The following is a 20,601-nucleotide window of genomic DNA, read 5'->3' on the forward strand; positions in this document are numbered from 1 at the left end:
CAGAGATGACACACTTAAAGTTGCACTGAAACCATTGCACATGAAGAGAAACATGCTAAATATAATAAGATATATATAAACTGTTGATGGAAACTTTAAAATGTTGCAAGATTTGATTGAACAAGCAAAAAAACCCACCTCAATTTAGCTTATTCACCGCCAAATAGGGAGTAGTGTGTGATTAATATGCACGTTTTTGAGTATACTAAAATTACCTGTGAGTGTGTGTGTGTGTGTGTGTGTGTGTGTGTGTGTGTTCATACACATGCATGCTGGGTAGTGTGTGTTCACGTCTGTCTGTAAACAAAGTTGAATGATGGACTCTCTTTGACCCACATACGGCTGCTGTCTGAAACAGAGCAAAGTGCATTTTCATAACATGCTGGCTCTGTCGCTGCTTTAACATTCACAAATTTGACAACTACAGAATAAAATAGAGCACAAATAACTACTTTTGTTTGTAGTGTGACTGTACAATGCAAGATATCTACACATGTCACATTTACAGAGGTGTGAATATTTGGAAGGCCAACAACAGGCAGGGAGTCCCCTCGCTTGCAGAGCCTCTCCTGTGACATTTGAGCTTCTGATATGAGTATTGCGTCACTCTGTAGGATATGTTATGAACAAGTTACAGACATCTTTACTAAACAGACAAAAACTATTATGAGTTATTGTTCTACATCAACATATCCTGCAAATAGGTGTAGTCTACAACTAAGCTTTCACGTTTTGAAAACAACTAAAGCTAAAATAAACAGTGAACAAGAGATGGAGATGACTAACTCTCATGGCCAAAAATCATGGTTATGAGGTGGTATAAGGTGGTTACAGGTGTTATAAGGTGTGATAAGGTGTTATAAGGGGGTATAAGGTGGTATAAGGTGTTATAAGGGGGTATAAGGTGGTATAAGGTGTGATAAGGGGTTATAAGGGGGTATAAGGTAGTATAAGGGGTTATAAGGGGGTATAAGGTGGTAAAAGGTGTTATAAGGTGTTATAAGGTGTTATACGGTGTTATAAAGGGTTATAAGTTGGTATAAGGTGTTATAAAGGGTTATAAGGATATAAAAGGTTATAAGGTGATATAAAGGGTTATAAGATGGTGTAAGGTGGTATAAGGTGGTATAAGGTGTTATAAGGTGTTGTAAGGGGTTATAAGGTGTTATAAGATGTTATAAGATGATATAAGGTGTTATAAGGGGGTATAATGTGTTATAAGGTCTTATAAGGTCTTATAAAGGGTTATAAGGTGGTATAAGATGTTATAAAGGGTTATAATGTGTTATAAGGTCTTATATGGTCTTATAAGGTGTTATAAGGGGTTATGAGGTGTTATAAGGTGTTATAAGGGGATATAAGATGGTATAAGGTGTTATAAGGTGTGATAAGGTGTTATAAGGTCTTATAAAGGGTTATAAGGTGGTGTAAGGTGTTATAAAGGGTTATAAGATGGTATAAGGTGGTATAAGGTCTTATAAAGGGTTATAAGTTGATATAAGGTGTTATAAAGGGTTATAAGATGGTATAAGGTGGTATAAGGTGTTATAAGGTCTTGTAAAGGGTTATAAGGTGGTATATGGTGTTATAAAGGGTTATAAGATGGTATAAGATGGTATAAGGTGTTATAAGGTGGTATAAGGTGTTATAAGGTTTTATAAAGGGTCATAAGGTGGTATAAGGTGTTATAAAGGGTTATAAGGTGTTATAAGGGGGTATAAGGGGGTATAACGGGTTATAAGGTGGTCTAATGTGTTATATGGTGGTATAAGGTGTTATAAGGTGGTATAAGGTGTTATTAGGAGGTAGAATGTGGTAGAAGGTGTTATAAGGGGGTAAAAGGTGGTATACAGGAGTATAAAGGGGTACAAGGTGGTAGTTTTATATATTCTGAAAGAAAAAAAGGAAATTCCCATGGTTCCATGTCAGATGAGGCCAAAAGCCTATCTATGTTGTATGATAACTGCCTATTTGTGTTTAGTTTGACCTTACTCTTTCATGTAAATCCCAGATGACCTCCTCAGAGGGTTCCCCTGATAACGAGGTCAAGGAGACGAGAAAAAAAAACAAGTTTTATGAAACTCCAAATTTGGAAGCCACATGCCAAACAGTCTTTAAAAATCTTCAATCCCTTTGCACAATGATTGTCATTTGAAAAAAAATTACATTTTCTGTACAAACTTCATTTAGAACCAGTTTCTGAAGCCTGTTTCAGGATTTTGTCTGCTTCAGAAATATAATGCACCAAGTGTTTGCCAAGGGCGCCATCTGTAGGACTCGTGCAATAATACAGCTCACTACAGTGCTTGAGTTGAAGATTCACTCATAAATGAAACCCTAACTCATTACCCATGACTGCTTGTATTTTAAAAAAGGAGGCATTAAAAATCAAGTCATTTAAATTTAGTCAATGAATTCATGTTCATGGTACAAATTGGATAATCTTCTACTCTCACAGCAAATTAAATTCAGCTTTTTCAGTATAAATAACATTTGTGTTGCATGTTGTGGCCTCTTAGGAATTACCATGTATTAAGAATACATTTTTTATTAGGTCATGTGATATGTTAAGAACTTAATATTTAAACTTTGACTGATTCTGGAAGCAATTTTCACTTCTGAGAAAAAGTAAAGTAGCATTTTTAAGAGAAAGTCACATTTAAAAAAAACTCACCTGGAGCTTATTTTCGTCCTTTTTCGCTTTGGTGGAACAACAGATTTCACTTAACATTTAACAACAAAAACAAATTAGGCTTTAGAAAACATGCATTTATTTTATTATTGATTTTCACTTGTAACAAAAATTGCATTCTTTCCCACGATTACACTTCCAACACTTTCTTTAACATTCAGTGCTTTTCCACATCCTATAATACTTCTTTTTTCCATTTTTTTGTAGTTTTTTTTCAAAAACAAGCCAGAAGCAGCTTTTTTTCCCCATAGACTTTAGGACCTCATTATAAATACACACAAAATGCTAAAGTTTTATACTGGAAACATCAAAAAAACAAAACAAAACAGACAAGACAGGGCCTCTGAAGTCGAGTCAAAATTGGTCAACCCTTCTTATCCATTAAAACGGCTGTCATTTCATACTGAGGCGTCAAAAAGTGCAGATACATCATGCAGAAGTGTTCTTTTTTTAATCGACAACTGGGTCTTTTTTTCAGTTTTTGGTCTTTTAGCTACTTTGGTAAATTCAGGTTTTTAAAATAATTAGCGATAGAAAAAATAATGAATACACAGACAGACAGAGGACAGAAACCTTGATTGAATGGGTATGCTTCCCATGTCAGAATTAAGATTTCTAATGTCTTAATTCCACTGATTGAGGTTTAAATTGGTCGTTTATTTTTCTGTTTCTTTCGTTGAGGTGAATCTTGAATCCTTAAAGTGACCCGTGATGTTCAGTTCTTTTCCCCAAGTTACTCACAAAGTGAATTTAACCTGATTTAGATATTCGTTAAGTTAGCTTTGGCTTAAATATTACGTTAGCTCTGATATTAGCCGTAAAAGGTACATACGTCAAAACATTAGCAACAAGAACATGTAACAATCTGTACAGTGCTTTCAACAGCTCACAGAACAAACATCTCTCCGTCTGCAGAACCCATAGTTCCTCGAAGTCCTGGTTTTAAAGTGCTTTCACAGACACACAGTGAAGATCTGAAACCACAAGAAGCGTCCTCCTTCAGTCTCCAGCTCATTGTGGTTTTCCTCTAAGCCGTAGATCAGACACCCGTCAAATCTGCCCCCCTTACGTCTCTTTCCTCAAGTCAAGAGTCTTTAACGGCACGTGCACGACTCAGCCACCATGTCCTCCATCTCCCTGTACTCCACCTTCTTCTTGTCCATCACCAGCACGCTCATGGGCATGTACTTGTACGGCACGCAGGACGGCGGCGGGACTTCGCCCACGCCCAGGTCGTTGATGACGGTCTGGATGATGGCGTGGTGCGGGGAGTGGTAGCCGTAGTGGAGCACCCTCGGGCAGTTCCCCTTGCAGAAGCGGGGGTTGTACACCGGCGGCGCGATGAAGTAGTGGCCCCAGCCCAGCTCGTCGAAGGAGAGGCGGAACGAGTGGAGCTTGCAGCGGTTTTTAGGCGTGCTGGTTTTGTGTTTGTAGTTGGGGATTTCGGAGAGGATGGAGGCGGAGGAAGAGGTGGAGAACGACAAAGAGGAGGAAGGTGGGGCGTTTTTCAGAGCATCAAGTGAAGGGTCTTTTGGTTCTGAAGACTCTTTGGAGCGACGTCGACGTCCACGCCGGTATGGAGGATGCCGCGGTGCTTGCCTCATGACGTTTTCCCCCTCACCCCCTAACAAGTCTCCAATCCAATCCCCCACCTCCCGCTCCTTCTCCAGGTATAAAAGCAGAGATGGGACCTCAACATGAGGCTCACCTCTCCATCTTTTTCTCCCGTGAGTCCACCAAGTGGAGAGGCCGCTGTCCTCATCAGCGTGCCCAGGCTCTGTGCACCAGTACAGGGCTGTGAGGGTTAAATGTCCCCCGGTGTCCTGGTTCTTCCCCTGCTGGACGTGTGCGGTTATGTCCGTCTCTGTCCACTGCTCGTGGGGCTCCAGGGTGGCTAAGTTCTCCCTGCCCAGCGAGGTGATCTGAGCCCTGCAGCGTGGAGGTGAGGGGACCTGGGTGCTGGAGGTTGTGGAGGATGAGGAGGTGGAAAATGGAGAGCGGAGGTGGATGAATGAGGCTCGGATCAGCTGCTCCGAGGGAAGCGTGTCGAGGTTGTACTGCACCGTGAAGCTGTAGTGATGATCTGAGAAGAGACGCAGAAAAAAATACATACGATTAGATTTTTCCTCTAAAAAAAGACGAGCACATTTTTTTTCTTTTGCATTCCAAAATATGTGGTGAAAGATTTGATTTCACATTTTAAAAATTGACGTAACTGTTGCGATAAAATCAAAATAGTAAGATGAATAAAAATGATTTAATTTGAATGTCAGGCGTTAAGTCCAAATTTAAACTTTCAGTATTTGAACAAAGTACAAAAACAGATCAGGGGTGTCATTTTAAAATTCTTATCTTCCATTGGTTTAGCATGGTCGTATAAAACATCGAAGTAGTTTCAGTGAGGTCACCCCTTGGTTTCTGACGCACAGTTTTGAAGCCCATCAATGGCAATCATGACATTTGAAAAGCTGACTCAACTTAACTTTCGGTCAACCTAACATTAGACAAAGAGGCGGGCCTTTAGCCTCCTTGCTAACAGTTTGTACTGATAGACTACATTGTTTTTTTTCGTACCAAGGTGTAAACCATAGACTGTAATAAATGGAGGTAGTATCCGTGACGTCGCCCATCTGTCCCTGAAGCGCTGTTTTGAAGCCAATCGTCAGCGGGTGCCATATTGGAAATGTTGAACTCAACCAAACTGCTGTCGAGCTACTGTGAGGTAAAGAGGCGGGCTTTGAGCCTCCTAGCTAACAGCTACACAGTTCCCATCTGTTAGTCAAGTCAGCCATGCCCTTAGATTGGCAAAACTCCTAATGTTAATATTTTCTGAATTGTCGCATTTCTGCTGCAAAGATCATATTTTTTGAATGGATGTGTATGTGGTTTCCGGTGTTTCTGCAGCCAGCCTCTAGTGCACGCTCGATGAACTGCAGTTTACAACAGTAAATGGACTTGTGCTTAAATAGCGCTTTTCTAGTCTTTCTGACCACTCAAAGTGCTTTTACATTACTTGTCACATTCACACCCATTCACTCACTGATGGTAGAGGCTGCTATGTAGTGAGAGACCATCAGTATTGGCTAATATCATTCATACACATTCACATACCACTGAACAACAGCAGGAGCAATTTGGGGCTCAGTGGGGTTCACTTCGGCAAGTGACTGCCAGAGCTGGGATTGAACCGCCAACCTACCAATTCATAGACGACCGACTCTACCCACTGAGCCACAGCTGCCCACTTCCACATATGCTTCATATTTTGATACCAGAGGTTGCCAAATGGTGTAAACATGTTTATTACTTTTGCTGTAGAGATCGGCTTTTTTGAATGGGTGTGTATGTGGCTTTGCAGCTAGCCTCAAGTGGACACTCAGGGTACTGCAGTTTTTCGAACTTTCACATTAGCTTCATTTCTCAAAACTGGAGGTTGGTGCTTTGTAATAAATCAAAATTAGTCAATTTATTAAAAATAAAATATTCTAAAAATCACAATTTAAATACGAACATGTTTAAGCTTTTTTTGTTTCTGTGTAATAAGACTAAAATAATACATTTCATATTTGTGCATCAAACAAATAGTCATATAACTCTCCACCACATTAGTCACTCAGTCTATCTTTAAGTCTCAGTACCTGGCAGGTGTAGATACCTGCTTTAGAACCAGACTGGGTCTCACCTCTTGAAGCAGGCAGGTAGTGCACTGTGGACGCTGTTGGCCTCAGCAGACGCACTGTGTTGGAGCCGAACTTCCGGTGCTGCTTCGGCCTGCCGTCCGGTTCTGCAGCGCTCCGGTACAGACTCAGCATGAACTGCAGGTTCTGGTCTGCTTTCTGCTCTTCCGTTAAGGGCCGGTGATGCTGCTGCTGCTGCGCGCCTTTAAGCCTCGCGCTCTGCTGACCCCGGCGGCTGCGCCTCAGCGTGGGCCGGGAGGACATCTTGTTCCCGGGCATGACTCCGTGTCCGGCGCAGGTGGAACACAGCAGGTAAATAAAAGAGGTGAGCACGCAGACCCGCAGGAGGCTCTGTTTGCTGCGGGTCGCCCTCATGGTTCGTGTAAAAACCTCTGGCGCTAGAGAGCTCCACCAAAGAGGCTACAGACGGACACCATCCTGCGCGCGGCCCAGGGCGGGATTTACAGGCTTACCTGATCGCTGGCCATTTTGGTGAACACGAGCGACTCACCTGACTGACCCCAATTAACCCCGAGGAGCGTGAGGAGCCACGTGATCTGTGCGTGCGTAAGTGTCAGTTGCAAAATTTCCACGTTTTATTAATCTTCCACATTTTTCATACATTATTTTAAGTCTAACCTAACGTGTTTATCTCATTAATATATAATTTATTTTAATTAGAGAAATCTGTCATATAATTTAATTATTTATTTAATTTATTTATTTTGATTGGTTATTTTATTTTTATTTTTTATGTATTGTAATTTTTTGTTATTTATTTTTATTGTATTTACTATTTTTTATTACTTAGTTAATACAATTTTTGTTTATTGTTTGGTAATTTGTTTTCATGTTTGCATGATGTAGAATGTTACTTGAATTACAACTCCTGTGCAGTAGGTGGCGGTATGCACCTTTTTAATTTGGTTGCAATCTGCCATAAATCAAGAGAAGAAGAAGAAGAATTAAATATACATATAGATATATATTCTAATAATATTTTACTATACTTTGAATCCGTCGATTGAACAAAAGCGTTAATTTTCTGCTACTTTCTTAATAAAAAGCCCAAAGATGAAACTTTTTTTTTTTTTTTTAAAGTTATATTTTTGGCCTTTTTTTCATAGGACAGCTGAAGAGAAACAGGAAATGTGGGGAGTAGAGAGCGGGGGAAGACATGCAGGAAATGGTTGACCGGCCGGGAATCGAACCGGCGACCCCTGCGAGGAGGACTGTATACCTCTGTATGTGGGGCGCTTAGACCGCTATAGGCCACCAGCGCCCTGAGATGAAACTTTTTACGCATAAAATAAGATTTAAATGATACACTTCCTCTTTAGTTTTGCAGCCTGTTTTCACATATTAACAGAAACTTTACTTTTGTTTTTATTTGTTTGTTCATTACTTTTATTGAGGATGACTTTTCCTCACTGTGGGTTAAATCAAAGCAAAATCTCAACAGACTAAAGAAAGAAAACAAACATTTTAATAAGAGACATTAAACTACACTGAAGTTTTGAGTGAATAAATAAATAAACAAATAGGCAAGGCAAGTTTATTTATTAAGCACCATTCATACAAAGAGAAATTCAAAGTGCTTTAAAGAGTTGGAATAAAACAAAGAAAAAACTGTAAAAATCAACAAAAACACAGCAAACACTTTATAAGCATTTAAATTCCATCAACTCATTCAGGTCAGACGATGTTCATTTTGTGCAGCCAGTTATATTTAATCTGCTCTCTCTACTTATATAACTTCTCATACTTAATAGTGTTGAATCTGTTTTTAACTTGGAAGGATTATTATAAATAATCAGCCCCCTTCACAGCTCTGAAGTCTGTAACTTGCAGAGTCTTACTGTCCTGCTGGACACAGAATCACAACTGGTCTTGCCTTAACCCAAATGAACCCTTTAATTAATCAATTAAAGAACATCTTCCCAAGGATTAATACTCACAGATTGAAATAAAACAGCTATGCATGGAAAAGCAAGCTACCTTGATCAAAGTGAGCTGATTTAAGACATTTTAAGTTAAATTTAAGCATCAGTTTCATATCTGTGTGCCTGCTTGGATTATCAAATGATCCAATTATTACAAACTGAAGTAAAATTCAACTTCTTAGAGAATTGAAAATGAATTTTGGCCTTTTTAAGTGTCATTCAAGATCAGCAATTTCAATTTTAAAAACACTTAAACAGAATTGTATTAACATGACAAAGAAGACAACAGAAGCCATATTTTGTCAGGCTGCATGTAAGAGCTAAAAATGACTCACTGGCGCCGCCAAGTGGTCGAATGGATCACTTATGGAAAGGCGGCATAAAGGACTCAAAAAGTCTCTTTCCCAGCGACAGCTTTGCAGACCTTACACATTATAGACAATGATGCAACGATAATTCTGATTCAACCACATGGTCAACACTATTAAAAAGCAGGAAAATCTTGTGATATTTTCAGACGACTCCCAGACGTTTCTAAACTTGCAGACTCTACTCTTACACTTTGTGATATATAGTTTGTTTGTTCTTGTACAATTTGAAGCCTGAGAGCTTCAGGATCTTCTGGTGAATGAATTGTTCTCAGTGGGGAGGAGCTGATCACATGACAGGCCGTAAAATCTGCTTAAAATGAAAGAAACATATGCTGGATGAGAGTCTTTTAAACTTGATCTCTCTTGAAAAGCAGAACTCGCCCCAAACCAAATATTACAGTTCTACAGAGTTTCTGAGGTGAAACACTAAAAAAGGGGGTCCGTCTGATCTGACCAAAACAAACTCCTCGTGGTGGGGACGAGAGGTGAGACGTCTGGGCATGTTGGAATCCGTCTCCCTCTCCTCTTTGATTCTTGTTCTTTTGACACACACAAAGATAGCTGCTCGTTCACACACATTCGGCTAAGTGGCACTGCAGAGTGGTGGCATTCCACAACAGTGATTATCTGCAGCCCTGATCATTTCAGTCTGCAGAGAGAGAGTGTGGGAAAACTTCAAATTATGGGGGGACTGCGGCAAATAGCTGCAAAGACTTCTGAGGGACCGATACCGTGATAACTTTTACCATGTAGAGGCAGGTTTTCAACTTTAAACAGAGGAAACTCTACTTTCTGGGGATAATACAGCTCTAATAGGAGAGGTTTGATTACAAAACACACAACTTTAAATATATAACCCACTTCTTTATGGAATGGATAATGTATAGGGAGCAGGTTGCTACAGTGGATTGGAGCCTGGACATGGTGAGCAAGACGCCGAGGTGAACAACCCACTGGCCGTAGCGTTAGCTGCATGCACCACTGCAAATAATTGGCCAATTAACTAATTGCTCCATGGCAGCGAGGCTGGTGCAAAACGTCATATGTCCAGGGAACCTCCTGGAAAACCCCGATCCAACAAATTCAGACTGTGCATGCCTACTACGAATAAACAACAATAAACATGGCGAGCAGTACCGGTGTGACTGAGAGAAGATCAAGAAAAAACTAATTGCAGCGGAAGAAATTAACATTTTATTACAAGAATATAGAATGAACAAACAGCTGTTATCAGCGAGTTAACCGTCAAAGATAACAAACAAGGAGAAAGGGAGAGTTTGGCTTAAGATCTTGAACCGGGTACATGCGTGTGGTGTTTCTGAGCGCACAATAGAAGACCTACAAAATAAAATAAGCCAACTAGCTTATGTGTTCTTCAAGTTTTTATGCTAAGCTAGGCTAATAACGTGCAAAAACCAGCCTCAGGTGCCATCTTGTACTTTGTGAAAAAGCAAATAAGTGCATTTTGCCACGTTATGTAAACACTATCACTCTAAACACGCTATCAGAGCACAAGTTTCAAACCTCTTGAGCTAGCTAAACAAAGACAAACAACAGAGTTCCAGCTAAATGCAGCGGTTCTGATCTGATCTGCTCCATTAAGGATAAAGTAAAGTGACGATTATATTCAAACAAAGATAAGAGTTAACTGCTTGTTCCCAAATAATCTCAAACAAAACATTACATGAGCTGAGCGTACACAGAGAACAAGTAACATGGCCTTGAGTTTAACACAGTCATGAGAGCTTGTTTGAATGTTTCTTTATATGGTGGTCAGACGGGGAGACTGGTACGACTGGAGGGGGCTTAGAAATGTGTGGGGACGTGGTATCAAAGTTTTTATTGGCCTCTTGTAGTATGGGCTGTAGTTGTAGGCTAAATCAAGCTAGAAAGAAGAACTCAGCTGCAAAAATTTGAATAGAATAGGGAAGGGAAATTCAGGTGTCTGTCAGCTCATCTCCCATTGGCTAGAGAGTTATGAAGCCTAATGGCTGCAGGGGTGAATGATTTTCTGTATCTCTCAGTCCTGCAGCGCAGTTTGATGAGCAGTCCACTGCCGCTGTTTCTCTGGTCCACGAAGAAGTTGTGAAGTGGATGATCTGTGTAATTTAAAATGACCTCTAGCTTCTTCTGTGTGCATCTCTCCACCACAGCCTGATAAAAACATCTGCAGCATCTTACTGTAGATGTCTAAGGATCTGAGCCTCCTTAAGAAAAAGACCCAGCTCTGCCCCTTCCTGTAGCGTGCATCTGTGTAGAGGGACCAGTCCAACTTGTTGTCCAGGTGTACACCTAGATATTTGTAGGTTGGCACCACCTCGATGTCCATCCCTTGAATGATAAATAGCTGATGGCAGAGTTTAGATCTTTGGAAATCTTCTATCCTTTGTCTTTGAGGAGTTCAGTAGGAGGCAGTTTTTGGGACACCAGTCACTGACACTCGGTCAGATCCCTGTATTCAGATTCCTGTCCATTCTGGATACACGCCACAATAGGAGTATCATCTGAGTATTTCTGGATGTGGCAGGACTCAGAGTTGTATTTGAAGTCCGCTGTGTACAGTGTGAACAGGAATGGAGCCCCTGTGCTGCTCATTATTGTCCCAGAGACACAGTTCTCCAATCTGACAAACTGTGGCTTTTCTGTGAGATAATCTGTGATCCAGGAGACAAAGGAGGGGTCCACTCCTAATATAATTAATAAGGACTACTAGCTGGTTTAAATTAAGATACTGGTGGGGCACTGGTGGCCTAGCGGTCGAAGCGCCCCACATACAGAGGCTACAGTCCTCGTCGCAAGGGGTCGCCGGTTCAATTCCCAGCCGGTTGACCATTTCCTGCATGTCTTCCTCCGTTCTCCACTCCCCACATTTCTCTCTTCAGCTGTCCTCTCAAATAAAGGCAAAAAAGCCAAAAAAAACATATATAACTTTAAATTAAGATACTGGTGCATATGATATTTGAGAGTTTTTCCAGGTGTCTCTGCTGATGCTATCCATTTCAGAAAGGTCAGGTCAGTGATGTTAGTGTTGGAGGGGGGGGGGGGGGGGGGGTTCACATTATTCCAGGTTTTAAGGGAAATAAATAAAGCATATTTACATTAGAGAGTTAATTGAACTTGTAATAGTTTTCACAGGAGTTGGTAGCAAAGTGGTGGGCTTCAAATTTCACATGAAACCAACCACTCTCTGTTATTTGGCTGCTCTGAGGCTGTCTGGTGTGTTTCTGGTGGCCCCTCCCACTCCTTGCTTCTGATTGGACAGTCACAGCCAAAGCTTCTCTGCTATTGGTGGATATGTGTGTCAATCACATCCGGCTGTTCGAATAGTAGGAGGGTCCGGCTTCCAAAGTTTTCCCCAATTTTTTTGCTGAGGAAAGCTAGCTGTAAGCTAACCGGAAGTGCGTAGCGTAAATATCAAATTAAAAGCATTACACTTGTGTTAAGTTGGAAGAATAAGTGGATTAATTTAGTAAAATATACATTAAATAGTTTTAACATTACAATGAACACGTCAGGGATGAGAGTGTGACTTTTAATTAAGCTAACGGCTACTTTTCATGAGCGTCACGAAGCTTGACCGGAAGTTCAGTCCGTCGTTCCGGGTTCCACATTGACTACCTAAAACTTTTCTTCCCTCCCCCTCTCTCCCACTCCGTCCTTCCACTCCATCCATCCATCCATTCCTTGTTGTTGTTAGTGCGGTGATGGAGAAGCACAGGGACCGCTACCGAGTCACTCAAGGCTAAAAGACACCCGACAGAAAGACTTACAAAGACCTGGAGGGGGGACAAGAAAAGAAGAGACACTAAGGTTCCGGTTCCAGGAGGGGACAGAATGGAGACCGTGGAGCAGCTCGTGTCTTTCCACCACATTCAGGTCCAGTTGAGCGGGGGCGCGCCTTGGGGGTTCACCCTGAAAGGAGGTCTGGAGCACGGGGAGCCACTCATCATCACTAAAGTAAGCTGACAGTCACCACAGCACTTTAATAACAATGGGAAAAGTTATTAAAACCCCCTTCAGCTGCTTTAAAGTGCATGTAATTTACTTTAAAGGTGTTTTAAATGCACTAAATTGTATTTTGCTTGAACACTTCTGCACATGCTGGATATAAATGAACTAGGGGTGTAACGATTCTTTTAACGATTTTATTCGTATCACGATTCGTGGTTGCCGATATGATTAAAGTACGATATTGGTTTATTTAGAACGAACAATTCAGTGACTTGAAATCGATTCAGTAACTTTTTAGCCAAAAATTCAACCAGTGTGACCAGGGCGTGAAATTAACACCCGCCAAGCGCCAATGGTAAAATAATTAGTTTGGCTTGTAAAACAAAAACACACAATCGCCAGTGGCTGATGGAAAATGTTGTATTGCATGTAAGGTTTCGTTTTCACACTTTCCCCGATTTCTACCGACTGTCAGGCTATTTTGACCCTTGTGGAACGCTGTACTTTTGTTGTGATTTGGTACGTCGGGGACAAGCGGCAACCTCCGTACTAAAAATATGAGTCCAATGCGGAAGTGCTAAAAACTGCAGTTCATTGAGTGTCCACTTGAGGCTAGCTCCGGAAGTACTGGAAACCACATACACACCTATTCAAAAAAGCCGATCTTTACAGCATTAATAAACATGTTTACAGTCTGGTACAAAAATGAGTGTAGTCTGGATAGCTCATTAATCGATCGGCACACATTGTACGGGGGGGGGGGGGATTTTTTTCCAACGTGGCAGCTTCAAAGATATTTAGATTACGAGTAGCTGTTGGCTAGGAGGCTCAAAGCCCGCCTCTTTGCGTCACAATCGCTCAACAGCAGCAATATGGCCGCTGCCGATTGGCCTCAAAACAGCGCTTCAGAAACAGATGGTCCACGTCACGGATACTACGTCCATTATTTATACAGTCTATGGGCGTGAAGAGCGTTTCAAGGAAGATGTGGCGACACATTCCCCGCGTGAAGCCACCACAAACAAAAAGGATAAACAAAGAGGCAAGAGACGATCAAGAAGAGGAACAGACAGCTAAAGCAAAGGCATGATTTTTTTATTTGGTTGGTAAATTTTTGGAGGTCACTAGCCAATGGCAGATGAGGTAAAAAGTTAATTTTACGCCCTGAGTGTGACTGTGAAATAAATACCTTGATACTGGACAGTATCTCCTTCTAAGGGAATCAGGTATAAATTAATTATGGATCTAAACAAACAAGTAAACAACAATTAATGGCAAAGCCTGAGGCTTCTGCAGAGCTGATGTTACCTTGATGAACGCTGTAAGAGGTGCCTGGATGGCCGGCGTTGTGTGAAGTCCCATGGCGCCTTAGTAGGTGGTTGGATAGATTTGTCGTGTTGCCGTGGTTACTTTACTTGACCTTTACATATCCTACAAACAGCGAGCGACTTATTTAGAACATCTCCGTCTTTTGCAAAAGCCAAAGTGTTTCCTCACACTGGACCGCAACGGTGGCTTGATCATTTCTCGCTCATCTGCTGGCGCGTGGCGATGATGTCACAGAGAGGCAGCCTGAATTGAGTAACGTTTAACGTCTTTATCATTAAAAGTGCAAAAAAACCCACATCCGTATGAAGTCTGCCGTGCTTAAATCCAATGCGTTATTTCCTAGTATCAAGAAAATCAATTTATTACCTTTTAAAACGATGTTAGATCGATATATGTCGTCCGAAAGGCCAACTTGCCGAGCACAGATCGATGCAGTCGGATCATAGGAATATAAATCGATACATCGATGTAGTAGATGAATCGTTACACCCCTAAAATTAACATATTTTCCCATTCAAACTGACTCAAGGAATCTGTTTCTTAAGCATGTGGTTGTTGCAACACCTCAGCTCCAGCAAAACTGCTCTTGTGGTTAGTTTATTCATTCATGTGCTGGGCTGCCATGTCTCTGGGTTCCAGTATTCAGTCCAGTCCTTCCCAAAACTCCCACAAGTTTCTTTTTCTGCAAGTTATTGTGCACAGCTTAAGCAAATATCCGGCGCTGGTTGATGTTTGTCAGCTGTCCGTGCATAAAAAGCCCCGTATTATAAGGTAATGCAGGGGTTGAGTTCTCTGCAAGTAGGAGGTCAAAAGGTTCCCAAAGGGGGTGCTAAAAGGGGTTCCCGAGGGGTTCCCTGCCTCTGTTCATCTCCCTGTCACTTCATTCACTGGGAGGTGGAAATACCCGAGTGCTGACGGATGAATAAAACCACTTCAGATGGCTTCAGAGTCTAAGACTGAGACCTGCTCTCCAGTGAAGTGACTGTGAGAAGGCTGATTTTAATTTTCTGATGCTTCATGATTTAATAGCTTTCATTGACACTAAGCAGGTCTGTAACTCTCAGACGCTTCTGTTACAGATTACAGCATGAGGAAGGGCTGAGAGCTGAGCTGCCGCGACCCTGACCTTAACTTGATTTAAGATGCTTGTATTCTTCTATCATGCTTTCCCGACTGAAAATGCCATCATGAAGGCCAGAACGTGGGATAAGCAGGTTTCATGGCCATCATTGGTAGCTACTGTTTTAAAGCAGCAAAGAAGAACTGATTTGCCATTCATTCATTTTATGATTATGGTGAACAACAACAGTGTCCTGCTTTGGCGGGCACAGATGGGGCTGAGAGCTGAGCTGCCACTGAAACAAGTTGAACCATTGCTGAGTTGATGTATTTCTAATGGGAACCAAGTTATGTTTCTGTTTCTGTTTCTGTTTCTTTCCTAACTAGCCAGAATGCTGAATCAACTAGCCTTAATGCTGGTGTTGGTAGTCAGATTTGGATCCACTTTTTGTCATACAGGTTAAAATGATCTTTACGTCCTGATGGCAATCAATACATAATGTGTTCTTAAAAAAGAGCGGGAAAAAAAGCTGCTATCTACAGCCGGAGTAAACCTGCGAAAACACCAACCAATCCCTGCCATCAGGAGCCAAATTAGGAAACCAATCAAATCCCGTCCTGCCGTTCTGCCCGCCTCCTGCAAAGCGTACATTTCATGTTTGTTTGTGTTTTTAACTTTCACTATGAGAATGTTTTGGTGTTTTCTTACCGCTGAGTGAGACATGAGTTGACGTAGTGCAAAATATAAACGATGTGCTGAGGACCGGTTTTGAATCAGTCACGATCATATGATCGTGAATCAGCGGCGCTCGTACGTGTGAGCGGGGGGGGGGCGTCGTTTTGGAGAAGCTCCGAGGGGAGGGGTTAAACGGAGTCCTGAGGAAATGCTGCATTCAAATTCATGCTAGTTTTCCGTGACTACTGACCCTAGCTTTAAGTTTAAATAAAGGTGTCGGGGGCTGCAAGCTGAGCTGCCACTTATGAAAGTTTGACTATTACGGAGTTGTTTTAATTTTTAATGGGTCAAAAGCTATCTGCAAAGGTCTGTTCCCCTCCAATTTTTTTTTGAATGCTGAGCTAAGTAGCTTAAAGTTAAAAATAAGGTGTCGGGGGCTGCAAGTTGAGCTACCACTGACGAAAGTTGAACTATTACTGAGTTGATTTATTTTTACGGGCACCCATCTCCACAAGCAAATTATTTTTCCTCTCCAAACTAGCTAGATAACAATTACGGTAGCTTTAACTTAAAAATAAGGTGCCGGGGGCTGCAAGCTGAGCTGCCACTGACAAAAGTTTAACTAATGCCGAGTTGTTTTATTTTTTATAGCCACCAAGTTTTCTGCAAAGGTCTGTTCCTCTCCAAACTAACTAGATCCCTGAGTTAAGTAGCCTAAAGTTTAAAATGTGGTGTCTGGGGCTACCAGCTGAGCTGCCACAAATAAAATCTAACTGTTGCTGAGTTGATTTAATATTTCAATCTGTCAAGGTCTGCAAAGGTCTGTTCCCCTCCAATTTTTTTAGAATGCTGAGCTAAGTAGCTTAAACTTAAAAAAAAAAGGTGTCAGGGGCTCCAAGCTGAGCTACCACTGATGAAAGTTGAACTATTACTGAGTTGTTTTATTTTTACGGGCACCCATCTCCACAAGCAAATTATCCTATCCAAACTAGCTAGATACGATTAAGGTAGCTTTAATTAAAAAATAAGGTGTTGGGGGCTGCAAGCTGAGCTGACACTGACGAAAGTTTAACTACTTCTGAGTTGTTTTATATTTTATGTGCTCCAAGTTATCTCCAAACTAGCTAGAATGCCGAGTTAAGTAGCTTAAAGTTTAAAATAAGGTGTCGGGGGCTGCGAGCTGAGCTGTGGTTGGTTCACCTTGCATGGAGCTTCTAAAAGGAACCGAGCTTTCCAATCAGACCTCAGAGAAATGTCAAACAAATCTCGATCAGTGTTTCCTTGAAGATTCACCAAGCTGTGTTATGAACTGTAAGTCCTCCATCTTTCATTCTCTGAATCAGGCAAACATGAGTGAGTTATAGTCAGAGCTGCTGCTTTTAAAGTCTTGTTTAAAACTTGTACTGGAACATTTGTGTTAGTTGACAGATGTGCAGAACGATGTCTTGTGTGGTCCGTTGTTATTCCTGCAGAGCTCAGAGAGGTCATTTTTTAATATCAGGTGTGTTTTCTCAGAGTCCGGGAGCTTTGTTTCCAGATTTAGTGTGTGCCTTCAGATTCCGACGTGACCTCCACTTGTGCGATAAAGTCGCGGGGGCCGACGTTTCCTCCCGACCTCTTCTCACGGTTTCACGCTGCAGGCGGTGAGCTGCTAGAACCGAGGAGGGTGCCTTTGAATTACTGCGAGTAATTACTGGTGTGTGTTCTGCTGGGGGTGGTCCGTCTGTCTGACTCTGTGAGTGTGTGTGTGTGTGTGTGTGTGTGTTCAGTCCAGTCCGGTGCATAAGTAGGCCGAATGACATGCAACCTCTGCTCCCTCAGTCTTTTCCTTCACTCCTTCGCCCACTCGGTAGAAAAGTCCCAGCAGCATTAGCAGCAGCAGCGGCGGTGTAAATGTTGGCTACTTCTACATTGACCACAGCAGGGAATGGAAAAGCCTGGCTCAGTCATCTGGAAACACACACACACACACACACACACACACTAAGTCACACACAGTAACACAGCCCCTGGGAAAATGTGACTGGGACTGCTACAGGAGATAAAAATCAAACTGTGCTCTATGGCTGTTTTGTGACCAGTGGCGAGTTAAAACACACACAATAAAGCAGCCGAGGCGCTGAGAGCCGGACCGGCTCGCGAAGTGTTTAATGATTAAGTGTTGAGACCTTGAAGGAAAGACGGAAAGCCAGACACGTAGAATGAATTTAAAGTTGACATGTGTGATATATATATGCATGTGTGTGCATGAAAGACACGAGTGTTTAATGTGTTTTAGGGAAGGCGACGGGTTCCCTCAGCCTCCACACAGAGGTTGATTGTGTCTGCAGGAGGACCACAGCTGAGTACAGTCATAATGTTCTCACCTCCAGGAGAGAGGGACGAGTATATGTGTGTGTGTGTGAGATAACTCTAAAGACATACTGTAAGTAGGGCTGGGCGATAATCAATAACGATAATTATCGCGATATCATTTTTCTCAATATAAATATAACAAATGTTCGATACGAATTCAATATATTTAAACCTGTAATTACACCCACCAACCACTAGGAAGGGAGGGGGGCGCTAATGTGCCTTAAATGCGGAAGAGTTATAAACTGCAATTCAACAAGAATCCACTAGAGGCTGGCTGCAGAAACACCAGAAACCACATACACATCCATTCAAAAAAGACGATCTTTGCAGCATTAATAAACATGTTTACAGCCTGGTTCAAAAAACAGCTTCGGTCTACGTCTCTAATTTCTCGATCGGCACACACTGTATGGATGGGTGAATTTTTTTTCTAACGTGACGGTTCAGAACATATTAAGATTACGAGTTTTTGCCCAAATAAGGACATGACTGTCTTGACTGACAGGCAGGAACACATAGCCGTTGGCTAGGAGGCTCAAACCCCGCCTCTTTACCTCACACTAAGTTTGGTTGAGTTCAGCATTTCCAATATGGCTGCCACCGACGATTGGCTTCAAAACAGCGCTCAGGAACAGACGGGTGATGTCACAGATACTGCCTATGGTTGCCACCCAACATTAGACAGAGGTACCTACCATTAACTACCCATAGAAATCTACCTAATCCAGCCTGACTGGAAGATTTAACTTGTAAGTAGGGCTGGGCGATAATTCAATAACGATAATTATTGCTATATAATTTTTCTCAATATATATATAAAACATGTTCAATAAAAATTTGATAAAATAAACATTTAACTACACCTCCCAGCCACTAAAAAAATATTTTAATTTTTTAAAGTTATATTTTTGGGCATTTTGGCCTTTAATGGTCAGGACAGCTGAAGATAGACAGGAAATATGGGGAGTGGAGAGTGGGGGAAGACACGCAGTAAATTGTTGAGGCTGGAATCGAACCGAAGACCTCTGCGACGAGGACTATAGCTTCTAGGGCACATGCTTAGACCGCTAGGCCAACGGCGCCCCTTATCTCTGTTTCTGAATATCACACCACGACACACGCATTTCCAGTGACTGTTGCTAATGTTTTCTTCTTCTTTTGCTTCTTAATAGAGTTTGCATTCTTCTCCTGTTAGTTAATGTGGTTAGCAAACAACTTTAAGATGCTCTGTAGCCACCGCCTGGCGGGAATACTGTATTACAGGTGAAAACGAAACACTGTACCTTTTAAAAGGAGATAATATTCACATTAACTCTTCGATTTTTAATATGTGAACGAATATTCAAGCATTCGCAAATCATGTGCCATCCCTACTTTCAATGCAACAGACGCCAAAAAGCTCTTCACTTTTTGATAGCCTGACTTAGTGCACTTCCTTTCTCTTTAGCTCTGCAGCCAGTGTTAGCATGTTCACATCTGTACTCATTAAACCGTCATTGCTTGCGACTCACAAATGAGCAACAGGCTTGAAATCGATGCACCGATTGGTTGATTGACAGACTTTCCTTCCCTGTCATCACTGCACCTTCGAAGGGAGTCACTTTGTTCTTGTAGTTCTGGAGAATTAGAAAGCTTAAAATGTGTCAGGTACCCTCTCAGCATGTCCATGTTTTGGGGAGAGTGTGTGTTCGGGGTCCACGCTGCCGGAGGGGGGGAGGGGTGACTTCTCCAGACTGAGACAGCAGAGGGATATAAGCCATTTGGTCAACATTCCTCCTGGAGCATAACAAATTACCACTGTGGGCTGAGTGTGTGAGTGTGTGTGTGGGGAGATATTATGCATTGTGTGTGTGTGTGTGTGTACATGTGTGTGGACTACTTTATTTTCTGTGATTAGCTGAAAAAAACTCTGAGTTTGAAGTTTGATAAGATAAACTAGATAGTCAGTCACTTGCTTTTATAACTAGTTAGCCATTAAGTGACTCATTGGGTCAGACCTTCAGACATTAAATGGTCTTTGTAATTACATGAACATTTTCATTTTAACATTTTAACATTTCAACATTTTGACATTTTAACATTTCATTATTTTAACATTTCAACATTTCAACATTTCAACATTTAAAATTTCAACATTTCAACGTTTTAACATTTTAACATTAACATTTTAACATTTCAACATTTTAACATTTTAACATTTTTACATTTTAACATTTCAATATTTTGACATTTTGACATTTTAACATTTTATTATTTTGACATTTAAAATTTCAACATTTCAACGTTTTAACATTTTAACATTTCAACATTTCAACATTTCAACATTTTGACATTTTAACATTTCAACATTGTAACATTTTAATATTTTAACATTTTATTATTTTAACATTTCAACATTTTAACATTTCAACATTTTAACACCTGGGACGACTCCCGACAGAGTCTAGAATGTTAAATTTTTCTTTCTGCCTTTTAACGATGTGTTTCTTTACGTCAGAGATGTCGACCAATGAGAGCACAGAACACTCGAAGTCACAAGCACAAA

The 20,601-nt window shown here is 41.3% G+C and overlaps 2 protein-coding genes across 3 annotated transcripts in view; one reads left to right on the forward strand and one right to left on the reverse strand.

Annotated features, from left to right (window-relative positions):
• Window positions 1-2,748: 2,748 nt before the first annotated feature.
• Window positions 2,749-6,903, reverse strand: bmp15 (bone morphogenetic protein 15). Its single transcript, XM_034676755.1, has 2 exons — window positions 6,375-6,903; window positions 2,749-4,775 (listed from the first exon to the last, which is right to left on the reverse strand). The coding sequence occupies exons 1-2, from the start codon at window positions 6,742-6,744 to the stop codon at window positions 3,787-3,789; spliced, it is 1,359 nt and encodes a 452-aa protein (XP_034532646.1). The 5' UTR covers window positions 6,745-6,903; the 3' UTR covers window positions 2,749-3,786.
• The window catches only part of shroom4 (shroom family member 4), a 102,644-nt gene continuing 88,384 nt past the window's right edge, over window positions 6,342-20,601 (forward strand). Inside the window, exons 1-2 of one of the 2 annotated variants that reach the window (XM_034676754.1) lie at window positions 6,342-6,936; window positions 12,381-12,640. In XM_034676754.1, coding sequence (XP_034532645.1) covers window positions 12,518-12,640 — 123 coding nt within the window. In that variant the 5' untranslated portion in view covers window positions 6,342-6,936; window positions 12,381-12,517. Of the gene's footprint in view, window positions 6,937-12,200; window positions 12,641-20,601 lie in introns of those variants that run through there. The other variant, XM_034676753.1, reaches the window with a different exon arrangement.

This window comes from Notolabrus celidotus, chromosome 23 (assembly GCF_009762535.1).
Source record: "Notolabrus celidotus isolate fNotCel1 chromosome 23, fNotCel1.pri, whole genome shotgun sequence".
Classification (NCBI taxonomy): domain Eukaryota; kingdom Metazoa; phylum Chordata; class Actinopteri; order Labriformes; family Labridae; genus Notolabrus; species Notolabrus celidotus.

Excerpts from the sequence above, each read along its gene's own strand:
- bmp15 (XM_034676755.1), bottom strand. The coding sequence starts at position 6,744 with ATGAGGGCGACCCGCAGCAAACAGAGCCTCCTGCGGGTCTGCGTGCTC. Across the intron at positions 4,776-6,374 it reads CTACCTGCCTGCTTCAAGAG|ATCATCACTACAGCTTCACG; the intron begins GTGAGACCCAGT and ends GTCTCTTCTCAG.